At 43.0% G+C, this 25,074-nt stretch overlaps 1 protein-coding gene across 1 annotated transcript in view; it reads right to left on the reverse strand.

Moving 5' to 3' along the window:
• The window catches only part of APP (amyloid beta precursor protein), a 219,002-nt gene that overhangs the window by 65,907 nt on the left and 128,021 nt on the right, over positions 1-25,074 (reverse strand). The window contains exons 7-8 of the mRNA XM_084271833.1: positions 18,282-18,449; positions 5,223-5,356 (exon numbers count right to left, since the gene is read on the reverse strand). Of these exons, the coding sequence (XP_084127959.1) occupies positions 5,223-5,356; positions 18,282-18,449 (302 nt within the window). The remainder of the gene's footprint in view (positions 1-5,222; positions 5,357-18,281; positions 18,450-25,074) is intronic.

Here is a 25,074-nt window from a genome sequence, read left to right on the forward strand (position 1 = left end):
CCTTCATTGGAAGCACAGACCCATTAAAGCTACACAGATTTATGGCTTTTCAAGGCTTTGTAGCTCTGTTGAGGGAAAAGGACAACTTCTGGTTGAGATTGAAGCAGCAAGCCATTTCAAAATCAAATTTCTTCAAAACTCAGGGCTTAGTGCCTGGCAGACTCCTTGTGAAACTGGGCTGCAGGGGACAGAAAGAGGCAAAGGGAAGTACAGAAAGTGTCACTTGTTATTGAAAGAAATTCTAAATTCAAAAAACTCATTATATAAAACCCAAAAGAATTTACTCCCATTTTTTGCACTAGGGCACAGAAGTGCAACTGAAAGAGAATTTATGACAGGAAGATGCCCATCTTTGACAAGGGCAAGTTTGCCAGTGACATCAAGCTGTGTGGTATGGTCAGTGCATGGGAAAGAAGGGGGACCAGAGATACCCTGACAGGTTTCAGAGGTGGTCCATGAGAACTGCATGAAGTTCAACAAGCCCAGAAGCAACGTCCAGCACATGGGTTTGTGCAATCCCAAGCACAACTACAAGTTGGGCTTGGAACAGATTGAGAGCAGCCCTGAGGAGAAGGACTTGGCAGTGCTGGTGGAGGAAAAGCTCAACATGAACCAGCAATGTGCACCTGCAGCCCAAAAAGCCAACTGTGTCCTGGGCTGTATCAAGAGCTGTGGCCAGCAAGTTGAGAGGTGATTCTGTCCCACCCAGGTGAGACCCCACCTGGATTTCTGCATCCAGCTCTGGGACGGGCCCCAGCATAAGATAGACGTGGAACTGCTGGAATGAGCCTAGAGAGAGACACAAAGATGATCAGGGTGCTGGAGCACCTCTCCCATGAAGACAGGCTGAGACAGTTGTGCATTCTCAGTCTGGAGAAGGCAAAAGGAGCCTACAAGGAAAAATGGAGAGGGGCTGTTTACAAGGGCATGGAGTGACAGGACAAGGGGTAACATTTGTAAACTGAAAAAAGGGCAGATTTAGATCAGATGTAAGGAAGAAATTCTTCCTCATGAGGGCGGTGAGGCGCTGGCACTGGCTGCCCAGAGAAGCTGTGGCTGCCCCCTCCCTGGCAGTGTTCAAGGCCAGGTTGCATGGGGCTTGGGGCAGCCTGGTCTAGTGCAGGGTGTCCCTGCCCACGGCAGGGAGGTGAAGCTAGATGGGCTTTGAGGACCCTTCCAACCCAAACCGTTCTGATTCAACTGTGCCACTGGCACTAAAAATCATCTCAAGATGTCTCTGGGATGTTGGAACTAGTGGCAGGCAGTGAGCCAAAAAACCTCATTGAACATAACACCAGCTCTGTTCAGGCTGGCTGGGGACTGCAGATGAACTTCTGAGACACAAGACTATTGTAGGAGAGAAGATACCATTAAGTTTTTATCATAAGTACTATACACGTGATGACTCTCAAAATATTGTAAACAGCCAGAGGAAGAGTAAATTTAAGACATGAGCATGTGACAAGATGTCTGAGTAGAGAAATGTACAAATACACTGCTCCCTTGAGTACAGTTCAATATCTGGTTCTACCAGACTATTCAGCAGTAGCTCAAGTGAGGGAGCTGCATAGGAGTTAACAAACTAGAGAGAGGAAAAGGGGAGTTGTACCAAAACAGGTAGCAAGAACCATGGCATCCTAAAATCAGTTAGCATAGTCTCTCCCTGTTATACATCAAAGAACATCAAACGCTTAAAGATCACACGTGCATCGCTGAACAGCCACCCTGCTTGCATGGGGATGTAGCGCTGCTGTTACCTGCAGCTGCATTAGTAACTCTCTGGAAAAGCCTAAAATTACCTGCTCTTTAGGGCAGCGCCTAGGAAAGTTTATAACCTTGTTGCTTCAGGTGCCCTGCAAGAAGTACAGGCAGAAAAACTTCCGTGGTCTGCAGCCTGAAGAGACTTAAAGAGCAGAAGGGATTAAAATAGGCTGAACCAGAGGTTCCTCAGGTCAGTGTACAGAAGAGCAGAGACTGCCCTAGTGGGAGCATTTCGGGAGCTGTGGACTATGAACCGACAGGAGCACCAACAGAAGCTGGGGCTCTGCCTGTGTGAATGTCATTATGCAAGAGAAAAAGAACACACGCCATCAGAACCTCATGGTGAACAAAGAGAAACCTCAGAAAGGGGATACACAGAGTATCTGCTGACATGTTTTGATTAGAATATTTCATGTCAAGTTCATTTTTTGATGATAAACTTCTTTACTCCTTAGAGGATTACATTTTCTATATGAACTAGAAAGCATCTGACTTTTTAATACTTAATTGTCTGTCGCAAAACGAAGTGTGCATCAAATCGAATGCTGTTTTAAAACTACCTGCTTTATTAAATAAACACATCTTGTGGAAAAAAACCCCAATTTATTTCAGATTATGACATGCATGAAGATTAACAAATTGCTTTATCGTTTTCCTAAAAAGCACTTATAACTTCCTCTCTTTTTTAACAGAAAATGGGCATTTCTGCTGTTTTGTAAGCCCCCCATATTTCAGCTTGAGTTAAGAAAAATATTATTGGTGCAGCTGAAGAACATTGCTGACAACTTGCACTTGTTAGCTGCCTTTTTTTGTTTTTTAAGAGAAAAACACTGACAGCAAAAGCTTACTGAGTTAATATATTCCGCATTTAACGTAACAAGTGAGCACTTCAAATTATTTTTTTAAGTATGCACTGAGAGCATATACGTGATTTTGAAGAAAATGTGAAAAGCAATTTAAAAATAAATTGTGGGAAAAGGGAGGGTTGATAGGGAACACAGGCACATCACAAGTCATGTGAGGAAACAGAAAGATACGTGGTTGGCTTTTCTACTTCTCTGTAATATGTTATTTTTTTTAAGCATTTGAAATGTTAACTGGGCAAGGTCAGTTCAACACTGTACAAAACATTTCTCATAGAGAGGAAAACTAATTTTAAAAAACTTAAGCTAACTCTCTTCAAAGCTCTGCAGGGGTTCTGTGTACTTCAAGACATACACACTTTAAGATGTGGTCTTGTAAGCAGCTTCAGCAAAGATCTTTCTTTCCTGATGTACCTATCGAGCTGCTGTTTCCCAGGTCTGATTTAGCTGGCTGAACTGGCCAGAGTTGGTTATTTAACTTTCTTTCTGTTTGTGGAAGAGTGACATTGCAGCGAGACGAGGGAGCTGACCCGCCTCACCCCACAGCTGTACGCTCATTAGTGCTGACAGAAGGGATGGCTGGGAAGGTGCTAACGAGGGCAGAGCAGCGGCAGCACCAGCGCTGATCTTCACTCAAACTCCTGAACCAGGGCCTTCATTTGTGAGGTTGCCCCCAACGCACGTGGTGAAACGTGGAGCCCCTTTACCCAGGAGCTGGCCGATGCTACGGTCCGGGTGCGTTCCCCAGTCAGTTCCACTGCCAGCACTGCAGAGTCTCTCTGCATGACAACGTTCTGTGGGTGCCCGTGCGTTCCATTACCTGCAAGCCACCAGCTTCGTAGCAAACCCAAATTACACAGTTCACCCAAATGCTGCCCTTAATTACTCAGCTTAACCTTGACACTGCATATGGGATGCTGGAGACAAACCTGAAACCGTGGTGAGAATCCGAGGACTGCTCCAGGGAAACCTGCCTTGCGCACTGACTGTCCTTAAGGAATCCTTTCAAGATGCCTGCGCTACAGCGTATGTTAAGCAGGGCTGTTGAGAGTCAGGGAGCGATGAGGTGACTCTGCATCACCCATCAACCCTCTCTGTGCTTGGCTGGGGCAGGATCCTCCCCCTCTGCCCAGCAGTCTGCATGCACAGTGTTCTTCATCCTCCTGATTCCCAGCCCATCATTCCCAAACGGAGCACAGCACATAAGTGCCTCGCAAGCCATCGCTCACCAGGCTCACCTCCCTCCTGGCTCCACCCAGGGCTTCAGGCCAGCTCCAAGCTGGGCAACGCTTGGAGTCTAGGTGATCCTGCTCTGGCAGGGGGAGTGGACTAGATGATCTTTTGAGGTCCCTTCCAACCCCTAACACTCTTGTGATTCTGTGAAAGCACACACCCACCCCCAGCAACGCTCATGCTGCTGCCAGCCCAGCCATTGGTTGTGTTAATGAAGATCTTCCCGAGGAAAGAAAACCATCAGAACAGTAACACTTCAAATAGCACTGACCTGGGACTATTTCTCTACAGCTTGTGCTATGATGCCTCCCAAGCAGAAGCCAGACAAGGAGCACAGATGTTCCCACCTATTAAGGGCCACATTCATGGCACGTGGTTTGCACCTGTCGTGCCTCTGCTTCAGGTAAGATGTCCTGCTCTACACCACCAGCAGAAAGGGACTCACTCAAAAAGCTTAACTGCAGGCCTACTCAAACATCACAGCACACAGCTAAAGGTTAATGTGTCAGTAACACACAGAAACACCAAAAATGCCACTGTGGAAGAAAGTTACAATGAATAATTATGGTAAAATAGCTGTGCTGATATATTCAGTGTGCCTGAGTGATGCTACATTCATCTTTGTGGCTGTTCCACCCTAAAAAAACACACATTGCATTATATATTTTCTTTGTTGTTATTAAAGCTCAACTGTGACCACTTTTTACTGGCATTGCTATTATGAACCCCATTTCTGAGAGAGTAAATAGCTCATCCCTTAGTTCTCAATAGGCTTAAACACAGTGCGCAGTTTCAGGCTACACACATCTTTTTGGTTAAAGGAAAAAAAGGGTTGATTCAGTTGGAGGCTGGTTCAGTTCAAAAGCACTAATTTTTCCTCTTTTCTCTGACATAGATGCATTTCATGTTACCTGGAGGCTCAAGACCATGAAGTGAACAATGATGAGCTTATGTTACCCCAGGGCATGACCATGTGAGCATACACATGAAGAGCAAAGCTCTTCACAAGCAATAGGCTCCCTCCACTGCTCCAAAGGAAGGACGTAGCACAGTGGTCAAGTTTTTCTACTTGGAATTAAGTATAATCCTGCAAACCAAATCTTTTTATACAAGGATGAGAGAAATCAGACTTTTTTTCCCCCTTTTTTACCAGCACATGTAACTGTATCTCCCCATGACTGCAGCTGTAATGCAACCACAAATGTACATCCCAGCCAGCTGAGCTCTTAGATGGAGTAAAAAAGGCAGTAAATGGTGTATTTAAAAAATTGCCAACAGGCAGGGCAGCTGGCTGAAGCCCTGGGAAATAAGAAAATGAAGGACTCCCTCCCTGTCATCTTTAGAAAGACAGAAATCTCCCCTTACCTGAGACATCCTTTCACGATGCTTAGCTTCAAGTCTCTCCTTGGCTTTCTGGAAATGGGCATGTTCATTTTCATCTCCGGGTGTCTCCAGGTATTTGTCAACAGCATCAGGAGTGCTAGCAGCTGTGGTAGGGACTGAGGTAAAATTTTAAGGGGGAGAGGGGAAGAAAAGCAAAATTTCTAATTTAGTACAGCAAAAATTTAATCAGACCAAGCAAGAAGCATCTGTTCTAGTTTCCATCAAAAAAAAGCCACTCATTTAACCTCAGAGAAGGATATAGAAATGTGGCTTAGGTAGACGTATGAGGCACACACCAAATGTATGTAAATATACAAGGATTCCTCCCATTCCCCCATCTTCTAATCCAGGAGAAACTCCTCAGTGTGAACAAAGCGATGTTATTCAAAGAGGTGAGAAAGTGCTGCCAAAGGAAAAAGTCCATAGGGGAAAAAAAAATCCTGACAATGATTAGCATACATAAAACAGCAGATGGCTCTTTGCAAAGTCCCCTGCTTTGTTTATGAATTTATTTTTTTTAAGGTAAAATATAACACACCCATGCCAATGCAAATATGGCACCTACGGACCCCACAGTTCCCTACTGACACACCTCCAAAATCCTTCCCTTAGCCACAGCCTGGCCTCACAGACAGTTACTTTGTTTGCCACACCTCTGATTAAGAAAACCCCTCACTGATTCAGGAACCAGCCAGCTAGCAGGCACCAAGTGCCAGCCAGTCATCCTGTCAGATAACTGGGCGACACTCACATGGGTAGCACAAGGATTTGCATGTGGGGCAACGCAGGCGGAGCAGCAGCTCCTTCGCTGCGCAGCCCCATCCATCAGCCCCCACGTTTAGCTACAGCCACGTTCCCATGTGAGGGATATAGCAGCAATTAGAGAAGCTCTCCAACTATGATAAGCTATTTCAGTTCAAGTATATTGTCTCTGAATATTTTATTATACCATTAGCTTAATTTCCCTGGTCACTTAGTTCAACAACTGCAAAGTTAGTTTCAAAATTCCCACAAAGAAAGACCGTGCACATAGTTGCACAGGGTTTGTTTTTTGTTTGAGTACATATGCTGTAGTTAACTTCACTTACAGAGTTAACACATTGTAGTAGATAAGACTTAATGCAGGTAGGGAAAAATCCAAACCCCTCACACCCTCCAAAAATTTCTCAACGTCCTGAATAAAAGCAAACAGTCTGAAGATCAGAATTCAGCAATAGCACCAATTTTTATTTCTAAATACTTGCCCCCCAAACAAGCTGAAATATAAACACACCACTTTTAAATAACTAAACAAAAAAGATAACAAATAATCATAAGTATGTGTTAGTCCCAATGAAATACATCCTCAAATTCTAAGAAAAGCTTCAGAAAAATCCAAATTTTTCTTCCAAATTTAGTAGGTGAATAACCACAAGATCAAAACAAACAAAACCCTGCTAAAAATTAAATGAAAGCCTTTGGATTTGGCTGCATTTGAGGTATCTCTACATGTTGTCTGCAACAGGCATGAATGGGTTTGACTGCTGTTGGTGTGAAATCCACAATGGATTTTGTAAGTTACTCACTGGATTGAAGGAAAGGCCTGGGCTGTCTCCAAACAAAGAAAAAATAATCTACAAGCCACCAAAAAAAATCCAACTGAGAGGTCATAGGCAGTGCAAATTATCACTCCTCCCACCATTTATAGATTTGTTTCATAAATATTTAATTACAAGTTTGTAAAAGAGTAAACTTTGTTACTGAAGTACTGCAACAATCAAACAGGAACAAATAAGCTTCCCAATGAATCAGAAAAATTACACAAATAGAACACAGCTCACTATTTTCAGTCGTTAATCCTACAACTTCATATGATTTAGTCTTTAATACTGTAACAAATGTATAAAAAATTTCTTTCTTTATAAAGCCTCGATGATAACAACCCACCTTCAGTGGCAATGTGGTTTGTGCTGGGGGGTGCAGTGCTGCCTGCCAGAAAGGCTACAGGCAACATAAGCCAAAACCTATCACCCAAAGCTCAGACTGAATGCAAACCTTCCTGTGTTTATTTCTAAGTATCTTTGCCTCTCCATCTCTCAAGCACTAAATCAGTTTAATCTTGGTCTTTCCTGAAGCTGCAGTTAAGCACAGTACATTTTAGTTTCAAATAGAAAATGAAAATTCTGTTTCAAAGCAGGAAGAAATTTAAGAGTGCCAGATGGAGCCAAGGCCACCCCTTCCAGGCTCCTCTTCACTGATGGGGTTCACCCAATACCCCCAGGCAAGAGCAGTGAAACCCTCACAGTGTGTAACTAGCCCTCCTGCATTTTCCTTTCATGACTCTGATTTATTTTTTTCCTCCCCTGAAAAACCACCTTGCATGAAATTTAACGTTCACAAAATGGTGTGTGGCCTATGCTCCCCATTTTTTAACCAGGCTTTGTGTGAACAGGGCTCCTCTCTGCCTCCACCCTCCATCGGTATCTCTGCAGGACACAGCTGGGTCTAGTACGGGAAGACCGAAGAGGGGAGAGCTCTAGTGCACTCCCTGTCCTTCTTCAGTGCTTATATATAATATGTAACATATAATATATATAATAATTAATAACATATAAATAATATATATAATATAATAATATAATGTATATATTTTTTTTTAAACTCACTTTAAGTCTGTGCAACTGTGAGTGGAAAGAAGTGCTGATCTAAGTAACTGCCCAATAGATTATGCAAATTTAACCTTTAATTTATTGAACAGGCAGAAAGGTCACCAACATTTGCACTGAGATCAGTTAAGTCACCTGTACGTTCAAGGTCTGATCTGCAAAAGCTCAGGCAGTCTGGCGGGCGCAGCCTCAGGGCCCAGGCCTCTGGGCAATGCCCTCAGCTCCCACCAGAACGCTTGCTGCTTGCACAGGGGGTGGCACAGGGTGCTGAGAGCCGGGAAACCTCATTTCAGTGTATTCTGGTGCCGAGGATTATGAAGCACCCAGCCCCCTTCAAAAGCTCTGCAAAACCAAATCAAGCGAAGACCAGGCATTAAACGCCACAGGCCTGCGTGCTGAGACAGACAGGCTGCGCCCAGGAGCCCGGGAAAGGGTGCAGGCAGCGCACCGATATCCTGCTCTCTCCAGCTAACGCTAAAGAGGGGAATGCGAACAAAGAGCAGTACTGCGGAGGAGGAGAAAGCTACTTACCTCTTACCTTGTGCAAAACACCACACAGGGCACTCCACAACACACTCCCAAAAAGAAAGAGGACTTGGAAATGGGCACTTGTGATCATGGGAGCTTGGGAAGTCTGTCTCATGCTAAGCAGCTCCATCAGTTACACCCATCCATCAAGGAGTGGACTACTACCTTGATGTAGAAAACCTCTAGTGAGAAAAGATTTCTGACAGCAGCTTTATCAGAAAGAAGCAACTGAGCTCTGAGGGTCTGAAACCAAAGCTAGGCAGCAGTAAGGTTGGAAATCCAGACCAGAAATAAGCCAGCCACTTTCAATAGAAAGTGCAATTAAGTATGTGAACAACTTATCCAGAGGTACCCTGACTTGCCCAAAAGCATCCTTGAAAACATCCTGCTTCAGCAGCATCTTCTAAAACCCACCCAGCAAACAGACATGAAAGCCAGGGGTAAAAAAGGTGGGTTTTCTCTCTCCCTGCTTGCTGCTGGCTCTGGTCTGAGCAAGCCCAGCTTGCCCAAAGCCACCTGTAAGGACTAAGTCTGCCCGCCGCTCCTGGAACGTCTATTCAGCTGCAGGGCCCAACCAACCTACCAACACCATCCACATCCCACTCTGCAAACAAAGACACTGTTTCACCTCTTAAAGAACAGGGTCAATTTGCATTAAAAAGAAATTCAGTACATCTGTTGAGGAAATTACTAAAAGGTGAGATGAAACAGTTATATATCTTTTTTTTCCCTTCTAAGTGTGATTCAGAAGTGGTCTGTTAATGAGTGGTTAGCTGTTCACGTCATTTCACATCAGAAATGTTTCTCTGAGAAAAATAACTAGTCTGCTTAAAAATAAATCACCATACAATGTTTTGGTCCCTGTATTTACTGAAGCTGCAAAGGATAACACAACTACCCCAACCAGTACTAAACAAATCACAGTTATCAACAGTATGTTAAAACCCCTCCATCCACCCTCCCTCTGAAGAAAAAAAAGATAGGAATTATAAAAATACTGAACCTCCTCTTCTGTGGCATGCAGCAGGAGTATTTTAAAATTTCTTCATGGCTGTTGGCACAAGCCCTGTCCTTCGCACTCCAGTACATTTGGGGATTTAAGTTTCTAGAGATGCACCGTACGCTGCCTTGCAGTACATGAGGAACCTCTGGTCACACGTTAGTTACATGTAAGGATTCCTTAAAAATCTGCAGCCTGATATCCTGTTCTGACCACATGTGCTCTTAGGAGGTGTTTTCCTTTGCTTGTTTTATAAGGTGACTCACTCTACTACTGCATGAAGGCTGATCAAAAAGTGTGTGTTGACAGGGGTGGAAGAAATGCAGCATCAGATGACATCTTCTTCACATCTGCACTCATTTTACCAGTCAATTCCTAAACACGTTTTTTTAATTATTAATTTTATTATACTTTAAAATCCTAACCCTCCTGGAGACACAGGTTCAATAACTCAGCCAAAGTATGCTCTATACATTTTGCTGTTTAACAATTCTTACATATAAGACCAAGGGTGGGTAATAAAATAAAAATGCAGTAAAATATTCCCAGATCCTGTTTTACTATTTTGTCTAAAAAATAAATAATCCATATCAGCCTTTGCAGCTAAAGAACAGCCGCTCACCAATGTCATATGAAGGGAAAGGATTAATAGGTGACCCTTTTCTGAATGACACTGGCACGTAAGGCGCAAAACCGTCTGAAGTGAGAGCGTTACCCAGCTGCAACGCAGAGGTATTCAGTGGATGCATTTGCTGCCTCTCAATTCCACATACACAACTGTCTCACTAATGAAAGATTAAGTTCAAAGCTTTCAGTTGTTGCCTAAGATCACAATTAATTACAGCACTTCTGACAATGACAAGTGTGTATGGAATATCTTTAGCAAGAAGGGTTTCTATTACTGCTACTGCTACCTTGTGAAGTGAGCTCTTTTTACAAGGTGGCACCCCCACCCTTTAGTGAATAAGCTGCTCTGCTTACAGCAGGGTGGCAAAAACAATGAACAGAACCTGAACAACAGGAGTGGAAAATAATGGTTACTTTTATTATTACAAAACATATTACTGACTGAATGATAGAAGACAAGTGGAGGCTGGAAAAAGGTTTACCTAGGACTATAGCAAATTACCATTACTTTGAACATAGGGGAAAAGGACATAGCAGAATGGGTTTTTACATAAGAAGTTGTAAAGTTTAATAGAATTTAATTATTTGGAGAAAAGCCTGTGCTGAACTGGAATGCTTTCTGGCAGAGATCAATACTGGAGCACAGAACAGTAAGTGTATTGAAGTACTATATATAAATTATGGTCTACTGCATTATAGAGACAATAATTCTCATTCTTAGCACTGTAAGCTGGAGGACCAGCACAGTGCCATTCCTTTTCACTTTTAATTACTTTCTCTTCACACACACTTTCACCAAGACCATTTTCTGAACCATGGCTAAAACTAAAGGGGAGGGCAGAATTCCTCCCACAGTCAAGAGGACAAAGGAGACCTTGTCAGAATGAAAACCAGACATATCCCCAGGTTTAGTATTTTACCTGTAAGCAGCAGGTGGCTGCTGCTGGTTTTTTTAGGGCTCTGGGGGGCAAGCAGACAGCACTGCTGTGCTCCAAGGGTAGGTATCATCCCTGGACTGGCAGGAGTTCTGGTAGCCAGAATTTTTTACCTGATGGCTCATCAGGACATCTCCCCGCCTGGAAGGGAACTGTGCTCATCATGATCAGAGCCTGGCACACCTGCTCTTCAGGCCACTCAAACCCAGCTACCTGTTTTTTAGTTTTCAGCAAAGATGCTCAATAATGTAAACTCCCATTAACCTATTCACTGACATTAAGACTCGCCCCTTTATGTTTATAACTCAGCCTGATAACATACCCATTCAGCTGGGTTTTATTTATCTTGCCCATTTGCTTTATCTTCATGTTTTGACAGATGTATTTAAGACACCCAAAAAGTGTTTGCAAGTAAATCATCTTCCATAAAACCTGAGGAATTTTGACTATAACGGTAGGGACCCTGAAAGCATGAATCCTGCACAAATAGCCTGAATAAAACCAAATATATTCTTCTGTCAGAAAAAAAAAATATATTTGCATGTTGGCACTGAATTAAAACCACCTCCTGCTGTGAAAGTAGTGTTGGTATGCTCAGGGGAGCAGTAAAAGGAATCACCAGTTCTGAGGCTTGACTTCTCCACCTTCAATTTCAAGCTGCCTCTTACCTTCCAAAATTCTGTTAAATTAGATGAATGTGAATGACCCCAGTGTGGAGTGGAAAGCACGTTGTTTAAACATCTCTGCTAGTTTAATTGAAAGATATCTGAGGCACAGGTGACATGAAGAGAGTTAACACATGAAAGAGAACCCAGTGTTCCAGAGAGATGCTCTTTCATTTCTTAACAGTTGGGTTATCTCGTTGTTTTTATTAACCATCAAGGCTAAACTACTTTGTCATAAAGGACTATGTATAATTTCTGTAATATTTCATAACTTGCATCAGTGTTCAAAGAATAATTACAGGTCAATGTAGCAACCTTGGCCTAAAAATATAATTACGTGTATTGAGATGGAGAAATCATGTGTCTAAAGAGTTACATTCCATTTTGAACTTTGCTTTGCAAAGACTGATCCTATCGTCCTTTGATATGTCATAAATAGTTGGAATAGCATCAAAACAATAGGCAGCTTGAAAGACAGTTTAGTGAAATCCTCATGGTGACTTCTTGGAGAGAAAAAAACCCAACAAACCATACTCATATTGTTCCTCACCTGCTTCTATAGCAAAAGTTGATACTTGCCACCTAAACTTCAAGTTTAGTTACAATTTCTATCCATGCACAGTTAGAACTTGGCAGCCATGACTCCACAAGTCCCTTACCAGCCCTCACAAACTTGATTTTGCCTTGCTTATATCCAATCCACTCTCAACTCGGCCATTAATTGCTCAGATCACTCCTCCACCCACTCCCCCCAAGTTCTTCAGGTCATTCTGTGCTTGGGAGAAGGTCCCCAAAGCAAACTTTCCTTAAACATGTTTACAATACTCTGCTTCAAGGTCTCTTGATTTGTTACCATAAATTTAAATAGAAAGGGAAAAAAACCCCATTCGATTCTTTGCCTGTTACATCAAATGAGGTTGCTGTGAACAAATGCAAGACAAAAATACCTCCTGAAATGCCTTCTGCCAAGGTTGTAAACAAGAGCCAAACTCCACAGAGTAAAAAACCTCAAAAACTGTGGTTAGACCCAAAAAACCATGTTATAATAATAAAACCACTGTGTGCAACAAATAGATCACAGTAATAAAATTCCTAGCACTTGAAGATATCCATAGTCCAACTCTTGTACATAAAAACATTTGCATCATTTCCCTTTAGAATCCTAAACTTTACCCAACTGCTTTTTTAAAAAGACTCCAACCAAAGCTGGCTCCACATGCGGTTCAAGGGTGAAATCTAAGTATGCATTTACACAGATGATGAAACTGAGGGAACAGAAATTAAGTCACTTGCACCAACTAAAGGTGGTAGTCAAAATTAATGGATTAAATAGATTATATTAGATTTCATGCCATGACAGCTCCTAGGCACTGAATGCAAGTGTCAAGCACTCACAGTGAATGAAGAACTGCAAGAACAGGGTTTTCTTAATGATTTCACCTACACTACTTGAAACTGGTCTCAGCTTCATCAAGACATGTGATTTGGATTCGTTTTCATGCCAGAGAAAATAAAGCCCAGCAGACACAGGCAATTCATGCTGGAGATGGTGGGAGAGGGACACATTTATGTCGAGTCTTGAGAGGTAATGTCCCAGTTACTGCTAATTTGGGAAGCGTAAGAGAATTGAATATAATGAGTCTTTGTGATGAAGCCGCAAGTTGTCCTTAGTGAATTTGTAATAACTTGGAGTTTTTTTATGCATTTGAATGAGAGACTTCATACTTATCTATGTGAAATGCTTCCTTGCTATATCACTGCTTACAGAGGCAGATTTTTAGGATTTGAAATGTTAGCACTAGACATCTGTATTTTAAATTCTATTTCCTGTAGTGCTGTGACAAATTAGTGCTGTAGCTGGTTACTGCAATGAACAGTTTCCAACGCTAAGTACACTGTCAAAAAAAACCAAACCAAAAAACAAGCAACCAACCACCAAGAAAAAGGGAAAGAAAGCATTCCTGGCCTGAAACAATTTGTGAGCTCTGTTGCTGTTACAGCCAGAGACCTGCCAGCTGCCCCACAGAGCTGAGGAGCAGTGCAAGGGCAGCACCACCTAGTCCACAGGAGCATGTTGCAGACATGGTCTGCTCTCTGCCTTTGAGCCTCCTGCCTGACCTGAAGCTCAAGCGGCTGCTGTGCTTGTACAGACAAAATGAGTGATCACCTGGTACACAGGGCGAAGGATTTAAATGCGTTACCTAACTAAAAAGTTGGGGTTTTTTACTGGTGTGCCAACAGGAATGCACTGCAGTGCTGCAGTGCCTCAGACAGCTCTGGAAGTTGGCATGCAAGTTTAGATGCCAAGACGCTTTCCTTCCTGCTCACCGGGGAGACGTCAAGATCCCAAATGAGTAACAAATGGATAAAGGAAATTCTTGACAACAGGAATATCGTCTTACATCGCCTTTGCTATTAAAAGGTACAGACTGTTGTGCCTCTGGAAGGAAATTAAACTGGACACTGCAAAATGCTAAAGGTCGTGAATTTTTACCTCACTTAAGAGCATGAACTGGAAACAGGGAAAGGCCAGTCTCATTATCAGGAACAGAGCTATACTGCTCCAGAGGCAAGCCAAAGCTAGCCTATATGAAAAGCAGTAAGAGTGGATCCCCCATATCAGTCTTATCCTTGTTTACAGTATTTTAATCTGTATTTAAGAAGGTGTAAAATTCCATGCGTATTATGGAATTGTAGCTTTCAGAGTGTCTGTTTCTTTTCATATCTTCCATTTGAAATTAGTAGAATATCCGTCACTTAAAAATCACCAAGAGGTTTAGCAAGTCTGCAAGTTCACAAAACTTAGCCTAGAGAACAAAAAGTACTCTACCTAAGTTTACCTAAAATCAGTGATCATGCTCTAAAGGGACCGAAAGTAAAATAATGTGTATTGATGCTGAAGGTTACTACTAGGTTTCAGGGTTTTGTCAAGGGAGGAGGCAACTCACAACACTAAACCCTGCTGGCTCCCTCTCACACAGGAGAGGTTTGAGTCCTTCTACTGAGCAGCAACTGCAGCAGCCGGTACTGAGCAGCCCCATTAAAAATCCACAGCGAGCGCGCATGTGGTCTGGCTGGCTGAAGGAACCGGTCACAAAGATCCTTAAAGACTTCCACTTCTAGGGCAATTATGTATCAATTCCCATGTAGCTGGGTGATGAATGAGGAAGTTGACAGTAGTAGATCCTACCCCACAGACAAATCATTTTTGTCAGGCCTCAGAGCACCTGTCAAATTCGCTGACAGTGGAGAGAGTCTAAGGTTATGCATGACAGGACGGACCCACCTTTTCAGATCAAGGTGAAGAGACTTCAACAACAGAGCAGAATAAATCCTGATTTTACTTTTTTCCAATGTGTTCAGGATTTTAGTGTTCAGTAGTATTTATAGCACATGAGTATTTGTGACAACAGAAGACCCTCAGGTTTTGGTTCAGTCCAATTTCAATGTGTTAAAAACTCAAATCCCACCTTTTCCTCCTTTGCCCACTGTTTCATATTCCTCTGTAAAATCAAACTAGTTTATCCTGCAAACCAGACTAGACCTAGACAAAGGAAACATGTGCTTTTAGTAGTTGTCTTGTTTCCTGCCTTAGAGAGGCTTGCTGAGCTCTTATAGGACACAAGGGAGCAACAAAAACATGACCATTAGAGAGAAAAGGAATAAAAAATTTAATAGAATGAATAAATAAATCAGCATGGGGGAAGGGGGGATAGCACAAAGATCAAATAGAAAGATTAAGTTAAGGGTCACGGGGTGCAGAGGCAAAACAAACCCAAGCAGGAGAGAAGAGGGGTATCCTATATGGTAACTCTTCTCTACTGTATTGTTTTTATTCCTTTTCCTTCACAGAACTGGAGCAGAGGTAGCATTTGCCTGATCCAAAGCTCACTACGACCACATAAAAAACCTCTTTTAGCAACACTAGATTGGTTCCTGTGGTGGTTTGACCCTGGCTGCAGGCCAGATGCCCATCAAAGCCCCTCTATCACTCCCCTTTTCAGCTGGACAGGGGAGAAAATATATATTGAGGACAGGGAGAGATCATTCTGCAATCAGCTTGATGGGCACAACAGACTCAACACACAAGAAAACTAATTTATTCATTCATGATTTCACCCTTCCACCCCTCCCCCTGGCCCAGTGTGGCACAGGGAGGGGGGGGACAGGGAATAGGGGTTTTGGTCAGTTCCTCACAATTTGGTTTCCTTCTTAGCCGGGAGGTTGGGGGTGGGGGACATTCCTCACACCATTCCTCTGCTGCACCGTGGGGTCCCACCCATGGCAGACAGAACTCCATGAACTTCTCCAACTTGAGTCCTTTCCCACAGGGCTTCAGCTCTTCACCAGCTGTCCCAGCGTGGGTCACTGCTATGGGGTGCAGTCATAAATCATAGGATGTCGCTCAGGCCCAGACTGCTCCAGCCTGGTCCTCCATGGGGTCACAACCTCCCCCAGCAAACCTGCTGTGGCGCAAATCTCTCTCTTGCTTGTTCTCTGTGTCTCTGTCTCTCTCCACAGCCTGCAAGTGCTGGCAGGGACTTGCTCCAACATGGGTCACAGCATCTCCTGTATGTCTCCACCTGCTCCAGCGTGGGGCCTCTCCACAGGCTGCAGGTGGTCTCGGCCTTTTCCATGGGCTGTGGGGGGACACCCGCTCCACCATGGGTTTCTCCATGGGCTGCAGGGGCTTCTTTCCCTCTGGCACCTGGGGTGCCTCCTCTCCCCTGTCAGTGCCTGCACAGTTTCTTACATCTCCTCATTCTCTGATGGCAAAAAGCGGCTGCTTGTGGGTTTTTACTTATTAAATGTGATTCCCAGAGGCACTGTGACTGTCGCGGATGGGCTCAGCCTTGGTCAACAACGACTCCGGCCTTGAGCTGGCTGGTGTTCGCTCTGTCAGGCGTGCAGAGAGCTTCTGCAGCCCCCACCTCCACCAGAACCCAGCCACATAAAACTACAACAATGCCAAAGACAAGATGTTGCTTAGGTGCTGAAACATGCAGTATTCAGCACTTCTAATAATTTTCATTACCATTTCTATTCAGCAAAATGATGCAGAATAAGGAGCAGCAGTACAGCAATAGTGAAACAACAGGCAAAACCAAAGGAAAACAAAGTATTTTAGGAACAGAAGAAGTGTATAAATCAGTGTACAGAACACTGACATAACATGAAAATACAGAACAAAGGTAACTGAAGTGGCTTGGAAAATGCACTCTAGAGACTCGGATGCTGTTTGAGAACTGATGAAGAAAAAAATCAGGAAAAAGTCCTCTGTGAGATCTGCTTTAGAACACAAGGCCTGCTCTGTTTTCCCTCACTGCCATTTGTGCAAATGAAGCCATGTGGTTCAAGTACTCAATGTATTTCTATTTTCCTTAAACACAAAATGACCCAGAATTGGGAATCTCAAAGTAAACCAAGATAACTTTTGAAGAAAAGAACACAAATCATAATGCTCTTGGTACTGCTTTATTGAACCGAACCTGAGAAAAAACCCCGAACACTCACTGACCTTGTGATAGTCTTTCTCTATGGATCTTTGCCACAAGCAGCTCTAGAAGACTCCAGAATGAAATGCGGCTGGAGCACCAGAGCAAGACTCCTGCCTCCACAACTGCTCTCGCTCCAAGAAAATAGAGGTCACCTTCCTCTGCTCCACAACATGCCTAACATACCTTGATGCCCGTGTGCATTTTTAAGCCTTGTACTTATTGTGATACTCTGAGGTGCAGCTACGAAAGGAGTGCTGCTAGTGTGCTGCTCCTGTTCTGCTCCTCCGTGCCCTGTAAGCAGGCAGGACAGCGAGACACAAACTCGCCCTTTACTGTTTCGGGTGTAAATGGCTGCCAACACCCTCCAGATAGCACTCCCAGGCAAAGCAGAGGCAGAAGGGGGCATACCAGAGCCCCCTGAACGTAATACAGCTGATAAATCCAGCACTTGATTCAGTACCCTGCAACAGAGAAACCCGTCCTTCCCAAAGCAATACCACGGTGAGAGCACTCTTTCTTCACGGGAAATGATCATTAAAATAAATGCTGTGTTGAACAAAGCAAGTGGGAGGTGATTCACATCCGTGTGCACCGCAGCCCTCGGGGAAACCTAAAAATCAAATGTCATTTCTTTCCTTTCCATTGCAAACACAAACCAAGTATTCAATCGAATGGGAAACAAACAAATGAAAAGAATCAGTTCTTCTGAGGCTGGAAAGAAGTATTACAGTATAACGAGCTTGTACTGCTTTGATTAAACAAGGTCAGAAATAATGCATGAAGATGCACTGTGCAAACCATGAGGTATTCTTAGACTTACCGGAGGCTTCCCTAAGTTTGTGCTCTTCCCCGCACATGCATGGAACGTGCACACACGGGGACACACAAGGTGTCAGTAGGCTCCGACAGAAAGAGAAGAGTTAAAGGTGAGCACGAAGGCGCCATCTAAGGAAGTGTTAGGCTTTCAGCTACCTACTCGCAGACCCCGTCTACAGCACCAAGAAGCTGCCCACTACCATGCCGGGTTAGCAAGAGACTGCTGAGGGTCCAGCAGTGAGCGGAGGTGTTGGACAGACCGCGGTGGGGGGTTAGTGTGATCCCAGGCCCGCTCCCGAGAGGCGGGAGTGATGGAGGGGCACTTACTGACGCTGCCACAGACTGCCATGCAGTACTCCTCTGAGTCAAAGTTGTTCCGGTTCCCACCGCAGCCGCCGTAAAAGAAGGGCGCGCACTTTCCTTCGGCCACATCAAAGTACCAGCGGGAGATCATCGCGCGGCAGGGACCAGTCTCCGCTTGCTCAGAGCACACCTCTAGGCACAGGAGACCCAGAGGAACCACATTTAGCATGTAAATGCCATCGTTTCGATTTCTTGATTAGCTGCCTCTCAATGTCCTAACACACACACACACACACACACACACGTGAGCGAGAAAGGAGATGTACCAAAGAGGCGTTCTGGGCAATGGAAAACTCTTCCCTGGAAAACCATCCTGGAGACAATGAAGTTGAAGTCTGAACTGACTCAGATTCACGCCCCTAAGTCTTCTTAGCCTGCCTGTACTTTTATAGTCTCAGCTACTTTATCTGCACAGAGGGGTGTTGCTCCAAACCAAGCTCCAGCATGGTGACAATGGCATTAAGTGTGAAGTTTTGTCTGCTTCCAGGCCAGAGGGGTACTGCCACCCCCCTGGCTCCTGCCTGTGGGGCAGCTGATGGCCCCAAGGTGGATTCCTGCCCAAGCAGCCCACTGGGGGCCTGTCTGGGAGGGGAACATCTGAAAGCGAAAGGTGCCACTTTTTTTTCTTCTTGCTGTTTTTTGACTTTACGCCATCCCTCCCCTGAAACTGCAGGTTATACAAAACTACACATAACCAGGTTATACAAAAAACAACAACCAAAAAACGAAACACAGAAAAAAATGTTTATGAGTTATAGAGGAAAACAAATTCTCTTCAGACACCTATTTATATATAGTCACTGCTGAAGAAAACCCCTCTTGCAAGCCACCTGGGACATGGTGTGTAATTCATAGTTCGATGGCTCACATATATAAAATTACTGCCACAGCTTCATCCCATCCAGGGGAGGAAAATCTAATCCCCGGTGAATATATACAGGGAAAAATGAAAACAGTCTGTGTTTGTGTTCATTGTGAGCTGCCACAGTCTCTGCCTACATCTTGCAACACACAAAAACCTGAGGGAAGAACCCAACCAGACAAAGTAAAGGAAAACAAAGCAAATTCTGCCTGCAATTTGGAATTCAGCCAATTACACATGTAAACGCATATAGCCCTTCACCAATAATGTTCCAAACAGACAAAACAAGTTTTATCTTCCAACATGCTGCAGAAGTCGTTTCAAATCTATGCAATGCCAACATGCCCCACACTTGCTCTCACCCCACACACTGCATCAACAGACAAACGGGTACATTCACCTCGAGGCTTCTGAATTCTCTGCACATACCTGAATTTTGTGGAAGGTTCAACCCCTGAGGGTTGAAAGGTATGAAGTACTATCAGTGCACTAGCACTGAAAATCACCCTCCCTCGCATCACCTCCTGGATGCTGGCTACTGAGAGAATCCCACCTTTCAGAGCCTGACCTGACCCAGCCCTTCACTCTCCCTGGGAGTGCTGTTTTTTATAAACAGATGTTGTGTTCAGTTGTCCTTAAATATGTAACACAGTTTCACATGTGCTCAACACATGTTCACACACAGTACCTGTAAGTTAACGTCAAGGATCAGTTTTAGGGAGCGTCCCTTCGGTCTATGAGAAGCACACCCGCCCACGCGGCCATCAAGGGTGTGCTACAGATCCCGCGGCTCTGTACCAAGCAGCTAGGGGGAAAGGAACGGGGGGTGTGTGTGTGAAGGAATATTAGGGATTTTTACTTAAGAATAAAAGCAAAATAAGTGTATTTAATTGTAAAACACACTAATTACGAACAAATATATACTACTGTATGATTAATTATATACCACATTTAGCATACAAGTGATTCTCTCCACTTATTTTAAAGTAAAATCTAGCCCCATTGTCCAATTATTCAGTCAAATCTTCACACAAAGCTAACTTTGCACAGCCTTGGAAGAGCTGCCACATGTCAATTTAAAATGAATAGTGACTCTTGACATTAGAGAGACAGGTATAATCATGAGAATTTTTGCTGACAGGAAATGTCATCTCAAAACCCACAAAGGTCTCAACAACTCAGTCTTTCTTCATTAATGTTGATGACAGCCTGACCTCTATCCAAACAATAAGTGCTTTACAGGCTTCCCCAAACATACCGGTTTTGCTCTAAAGTCTGATTTACTTCATTCTGCACTTCAAAGTGTTATCAGGACAGGAACAGTTCATAGATTTAATCTGAAATACCCTATAGGTACTTCTTTCACAGAAATAGCAGCAGCAATTTTTAAATTTTGTATTTAATTTTCTTTTTTTCCCCATGTGTCAATAACGTGAGAAAGTGATGGTAACTGTCCATCAAATAACTAATGACAGTGATAGCAAGGAACTGGCTCTTAGGGCACTCAGGTCATTCATAATGCATGGAGATGCACTGGGACACACATTCAGAAACCCCACGGGGCAGCACATTAAAAAGAGCAAGCCTGAGGTATCTGCAGCCCAGACGTGTGGCCAGCGACCTGCCTCCTGCCTGACCCATTGCCTCCCACACTAGGCTGGGGGTGACAGGGCAGGGCTGTGGAGGAGCATCCTTCATCCTTCCCTCCAGCTTGCACAGCTGGCTCTACCACTCCTGGGGAGACCTACACAGTACTTATTTCATCGTAGACAGAAACAGTCTGTTGTGCAAACAGCTTATGACCTAAATGAAGATAAACAGGGGAAAATGGTCCAGGTTACTGTTTTGCAACTGGCCTCTTTGAAGGAAGCATGTTGATGGACCAGCCTAGAAAACCTCTCCCTGCTGTCGCCCCTTTCCCAGTGATGACACCACCATCCACCACTGTCTGTTCTCTGTGGAGGCTCAGAGTAGTGTTCATTCACCCCTTGGCTTTGGGGCAAACATAGGTTTTTAATCCAGCTTCGATGGCTGGGAAATGGTCCCGTTGCTCTACTGATGCTCTACTGGCTGCTCCTCTCATGCCCCTCCATAACCTCATCACTTTTCTTCATATAGGAATGCCACAACACTTGATCCTCATCTGCACTACCACAAGTGAGAAGGCGGGGAAATGAAGTACAGAGATGGGAAATTCAACAGGTTTTCTCGGGCTATTAATCCAAGTACAGATTCCCCTTCCACCGCTACCAAGTGTAGCAATTAATGCCTTTGATGGATGAGCTACACTATTTTCACAGATATTAGCAGCAGGCAGGCAGCACACACTGCTAAATGATTCATCAAAAAATTAAAAGCTGCCTTTGCCTCATATATTATTCTTGTTGCTGAAAGCTGATTAGAAGATGAATTACTTTTTTTGCCACTGTATAATTCAGTTTTACTTGATATCACAAACGATTTGTATCAAGTACAGTAGTACCAGCAAGCTTTGCTTTGTTTAAGGGACCCACTCACCCTTCTTCACTGCAAAGTTGCATTTGTGCCTTTGGCTCTATGACATCAGGTAAAATTGAAGAGGACAAGCCTTTGCCACAACTCAGGTTTGTAAAGTGATCTAAATTCTAACTCTGTTTTCAGACACCTGCAGTTTTCACACCGTCCTCCTTCAGCAGTAAAATCCCTCTCACCTAATCTGTGCTTGAAGCCAAAGATTAGTCGCCAATACCTTCCCTCTCTGAAACCTTATATTTGGCAAATTATTTCTGAGATAATCAGGAAAGCATAATTCCACCCTCCTCATTCTAAGCTTATTATAATTTTTCAGCCTCTTGATGCAAAAGGAGTTGTTTCTAACCAAGCAGGTAGATCATTCCCTGAAGGACAGTGTTGTGGCAGATATTCTTGATTTGCTTTTAAATTAATAGTTAAAGTGATACTCCAAAAAAGAATCAGTTACACTAAACATCAGTACTGACTGCATTAATTTTCCATCGAAAAGCACAGGCTGCAGCATCCCAGGAAAAACAGTTTTCAAGTATGTGGACATTGATTTATAACAGCTTTCCACAAAGTACTTCCATAAACACTCGTTTACCAAAACGCTGTTAGTAGAGCTAATTAGGATTTATGTGCAAACACTTTAGATACTTTTGATGATCAGTTTTTACAGAAGGAAATATAAAATATGGTTCTGAATATTGTTTTACGTTTTTTCATTGCCATATAATTTTCTGGGGTTTGATTTTGGGTTTTTTTTTTCTTTTTTTTTCCCTGTCCCTTGAAGAAAACTGATTTTAAATCAAAGTGAAATTATAGTCAGTCATTTCAAAATCTCAGCTCCATGCTTTTCCCCCTACTCCTTCCTGCATGGGACTAACACTTAACTCTCAACAGCAACATTTTCAATTGAGGAATCTTGAAATAAAATTTAAACTTCTAATGGGGGGAGGGAAGTTACAGCTACATTTACATACTTCTATCACTGTAAACATCACGGTTAATCAGCATTTTCTCCAGGATTTGAATTTATTTACATGATAAGACCTAAGCTCATTTAAATGCTTGCATAGTCAGCTCCAAACTTTAAGGCAGAAGGGAATTGAAGAAAAAAAAAAGGGGGGGAAAAAAGGACCAACAGGAGTCAGACTACCATCCTGCCTTGGAACTAGGGTCCTATGTTTCATTCACACACTTCTGAGAAACTTCTTTACCTTAATGCTACATTAGAAAGACACCATCAAGATGTCTTACAAAGATGACAAGTTCTTTATTATGCCATGGTATTGGAAAAAAATAATGCATTTATGACTTTCTCTCTACTACCAGCCCTTCAAGTATAAAGTTGATATTGTCAAGTATATGCAAAAAAATCATACTGGTGGTATGAAACGACTCACTAGCACTAGCAAACACTGGTATGTGTTGCTCTGTCTATGTCACTGTCAGTTCAAACCATATCGTCACCGCGATGGGGCCAAGCAAGGCATTTAGCTGCTTAACTGTATGGGATCACAATCTGAACTTCACCATCTACATTCCCTGGAAGAACACAGCAATCCACTAATGCAAGAGAGGCCAAAGGAATAAACCTCTCAAATACGGGTCGTAAGGTCCACGTTCCCCTTCATCACTCACTATACACGTACAATATGACAGTTGGAGCAGTTCTGGCTTCAGTTTCTTCAGGAACTGGCAGATATAGCTTGGGGATATTAATACACATATATATCTATATCCCTTCCCATTTCTTTAACTAGCTGAGGAAAATCAGCGAAGTTAAAGAGTAAATGAACTCTGTTTGCCTTTCAGTTACAGGGTTCCTGTTCCAAAAAGGCACAGTACTGTTCCTCTCAATGCAATAATCAGAAGTGAGTATTTAAAGATCATTTCATCGAAACAAAACTTCCTCTGTGGTTAGGAGAGTCAGCCAACTTTTACTCTGAGTATCCAAAGACAAAAGCTAATTTCAGAAGAGGTTTTTGGAATTAGGAGGAGACAGCTGTGAAGCTGGCACATACTCTAGGAAAAAGTTGGTGCACAAGCTACACAATTGCCAAAATACTTTCTGCAGAGAAAGTTAAAAGAAAACAACAAAATGAAGAGTTCTAAACCCAATACTGAAGAAGAGCTCTTCTAAAACTGTTAAATACTGTAAAATTGTAATTTCCATCCTGTGCAATTATGGGTGAAATTCTCTCTTTAATGCTCATTCTTAAGCTACTGGAGGGGGATATCTGGAATACAAAAATCAAGCACAATTGTATACTTGGCTAGAATACAAAGCCTTACAATTCTCAAGTGGGACAAACAGACAAAAATACATTTTCCATTTACTTGTGCACAACACAACTACATTTTGAACCAAGGTGCCACATAGTAACTACCGGTGGCCGGAACCCAAACAAAAACCCCAGTCCAACTCCCAGTGTAAGTCAACAAAGTGTCAGGAATTTATGGGTATTTAATAAAAGGTGTAGTCTTTTTACATAGCAAACCAAATTATTCAATTAATTATTGTTTCAATATGGTAAGATCACATTTTTTTTTCTATAGAACCAGACTCTTGGGGCGTTTCATCTGGCAAGATATATTTTAAATTAAACCACTCTACACCCCCGAACTGTATGTAAAACAACCTTATTACTGTGTTTAGCACTTCACTGGTTTTGCTCTTGGCCCCAGATGGTAATAATATATCGTTTTTCTGTCAACAAGATTACTAGATCATAAAAAAAGTTTATTCTAATTGCAACATATCTTAAAGTATTGTATCATGATGGAATACCTATGCTTTAAATTATAATGTCTAATTAAAAGGTATAATTTATTTTAATGCAAATCCATTAGAGATTATTATTCTTGATGGAGATCTTGTAACTAAAAAAACCAGTAGAATTGCCATAACGTGCACAGTTCAAATAACAGTGTACTGATGTTCTCTTAAGAGGGAGCACAACCACACCTTACCACTTTCCAACAAAAGCACACTGCATATTCCTGGAAGCAAATAAACAAGGCACTACTGCATCAAAAGAAATACAGTAATTTTTCAAAGAAGAAAGCAGGGCAAAGCTATTGAGGATGAAAAAAAGCCCAACTAGTCTAATACAGGCTACTGGTACCATCCCAAAATTTCCAGTTGATAGGTGCAGCGCTGAGTTACCCTCCCTTGCCTCAGAAATAGACGGTAACTGTCACTGCGTGGATTTAAGGTCTCTGCACACAAAAACCTTGAGCACAAACCCCAGCACGCTGTATCGCTAAAGCGAAGAGCTACCACACAAACACCAGGCTACTCCTCTCATCCTGGCATATGGTCTCCCCACTTGCAGCTCCAGGCTGTACACACAGCTGAAACGCCGCACCAAGCAGCACTGCTTAAACTCCCTCCTC

The sequence above is a fragment of the Gallinula chloropus genome (genome assembly GCF_964237585.1).
Source record: "Gallinula chloropus genome assembly, chromosome: 1".
Lineage (NCBI taxonomy): Eukaryota > Metazoa > Chordata > Aves > Gruiformes > Rallidae > Gallinula > Gallinula chloropus.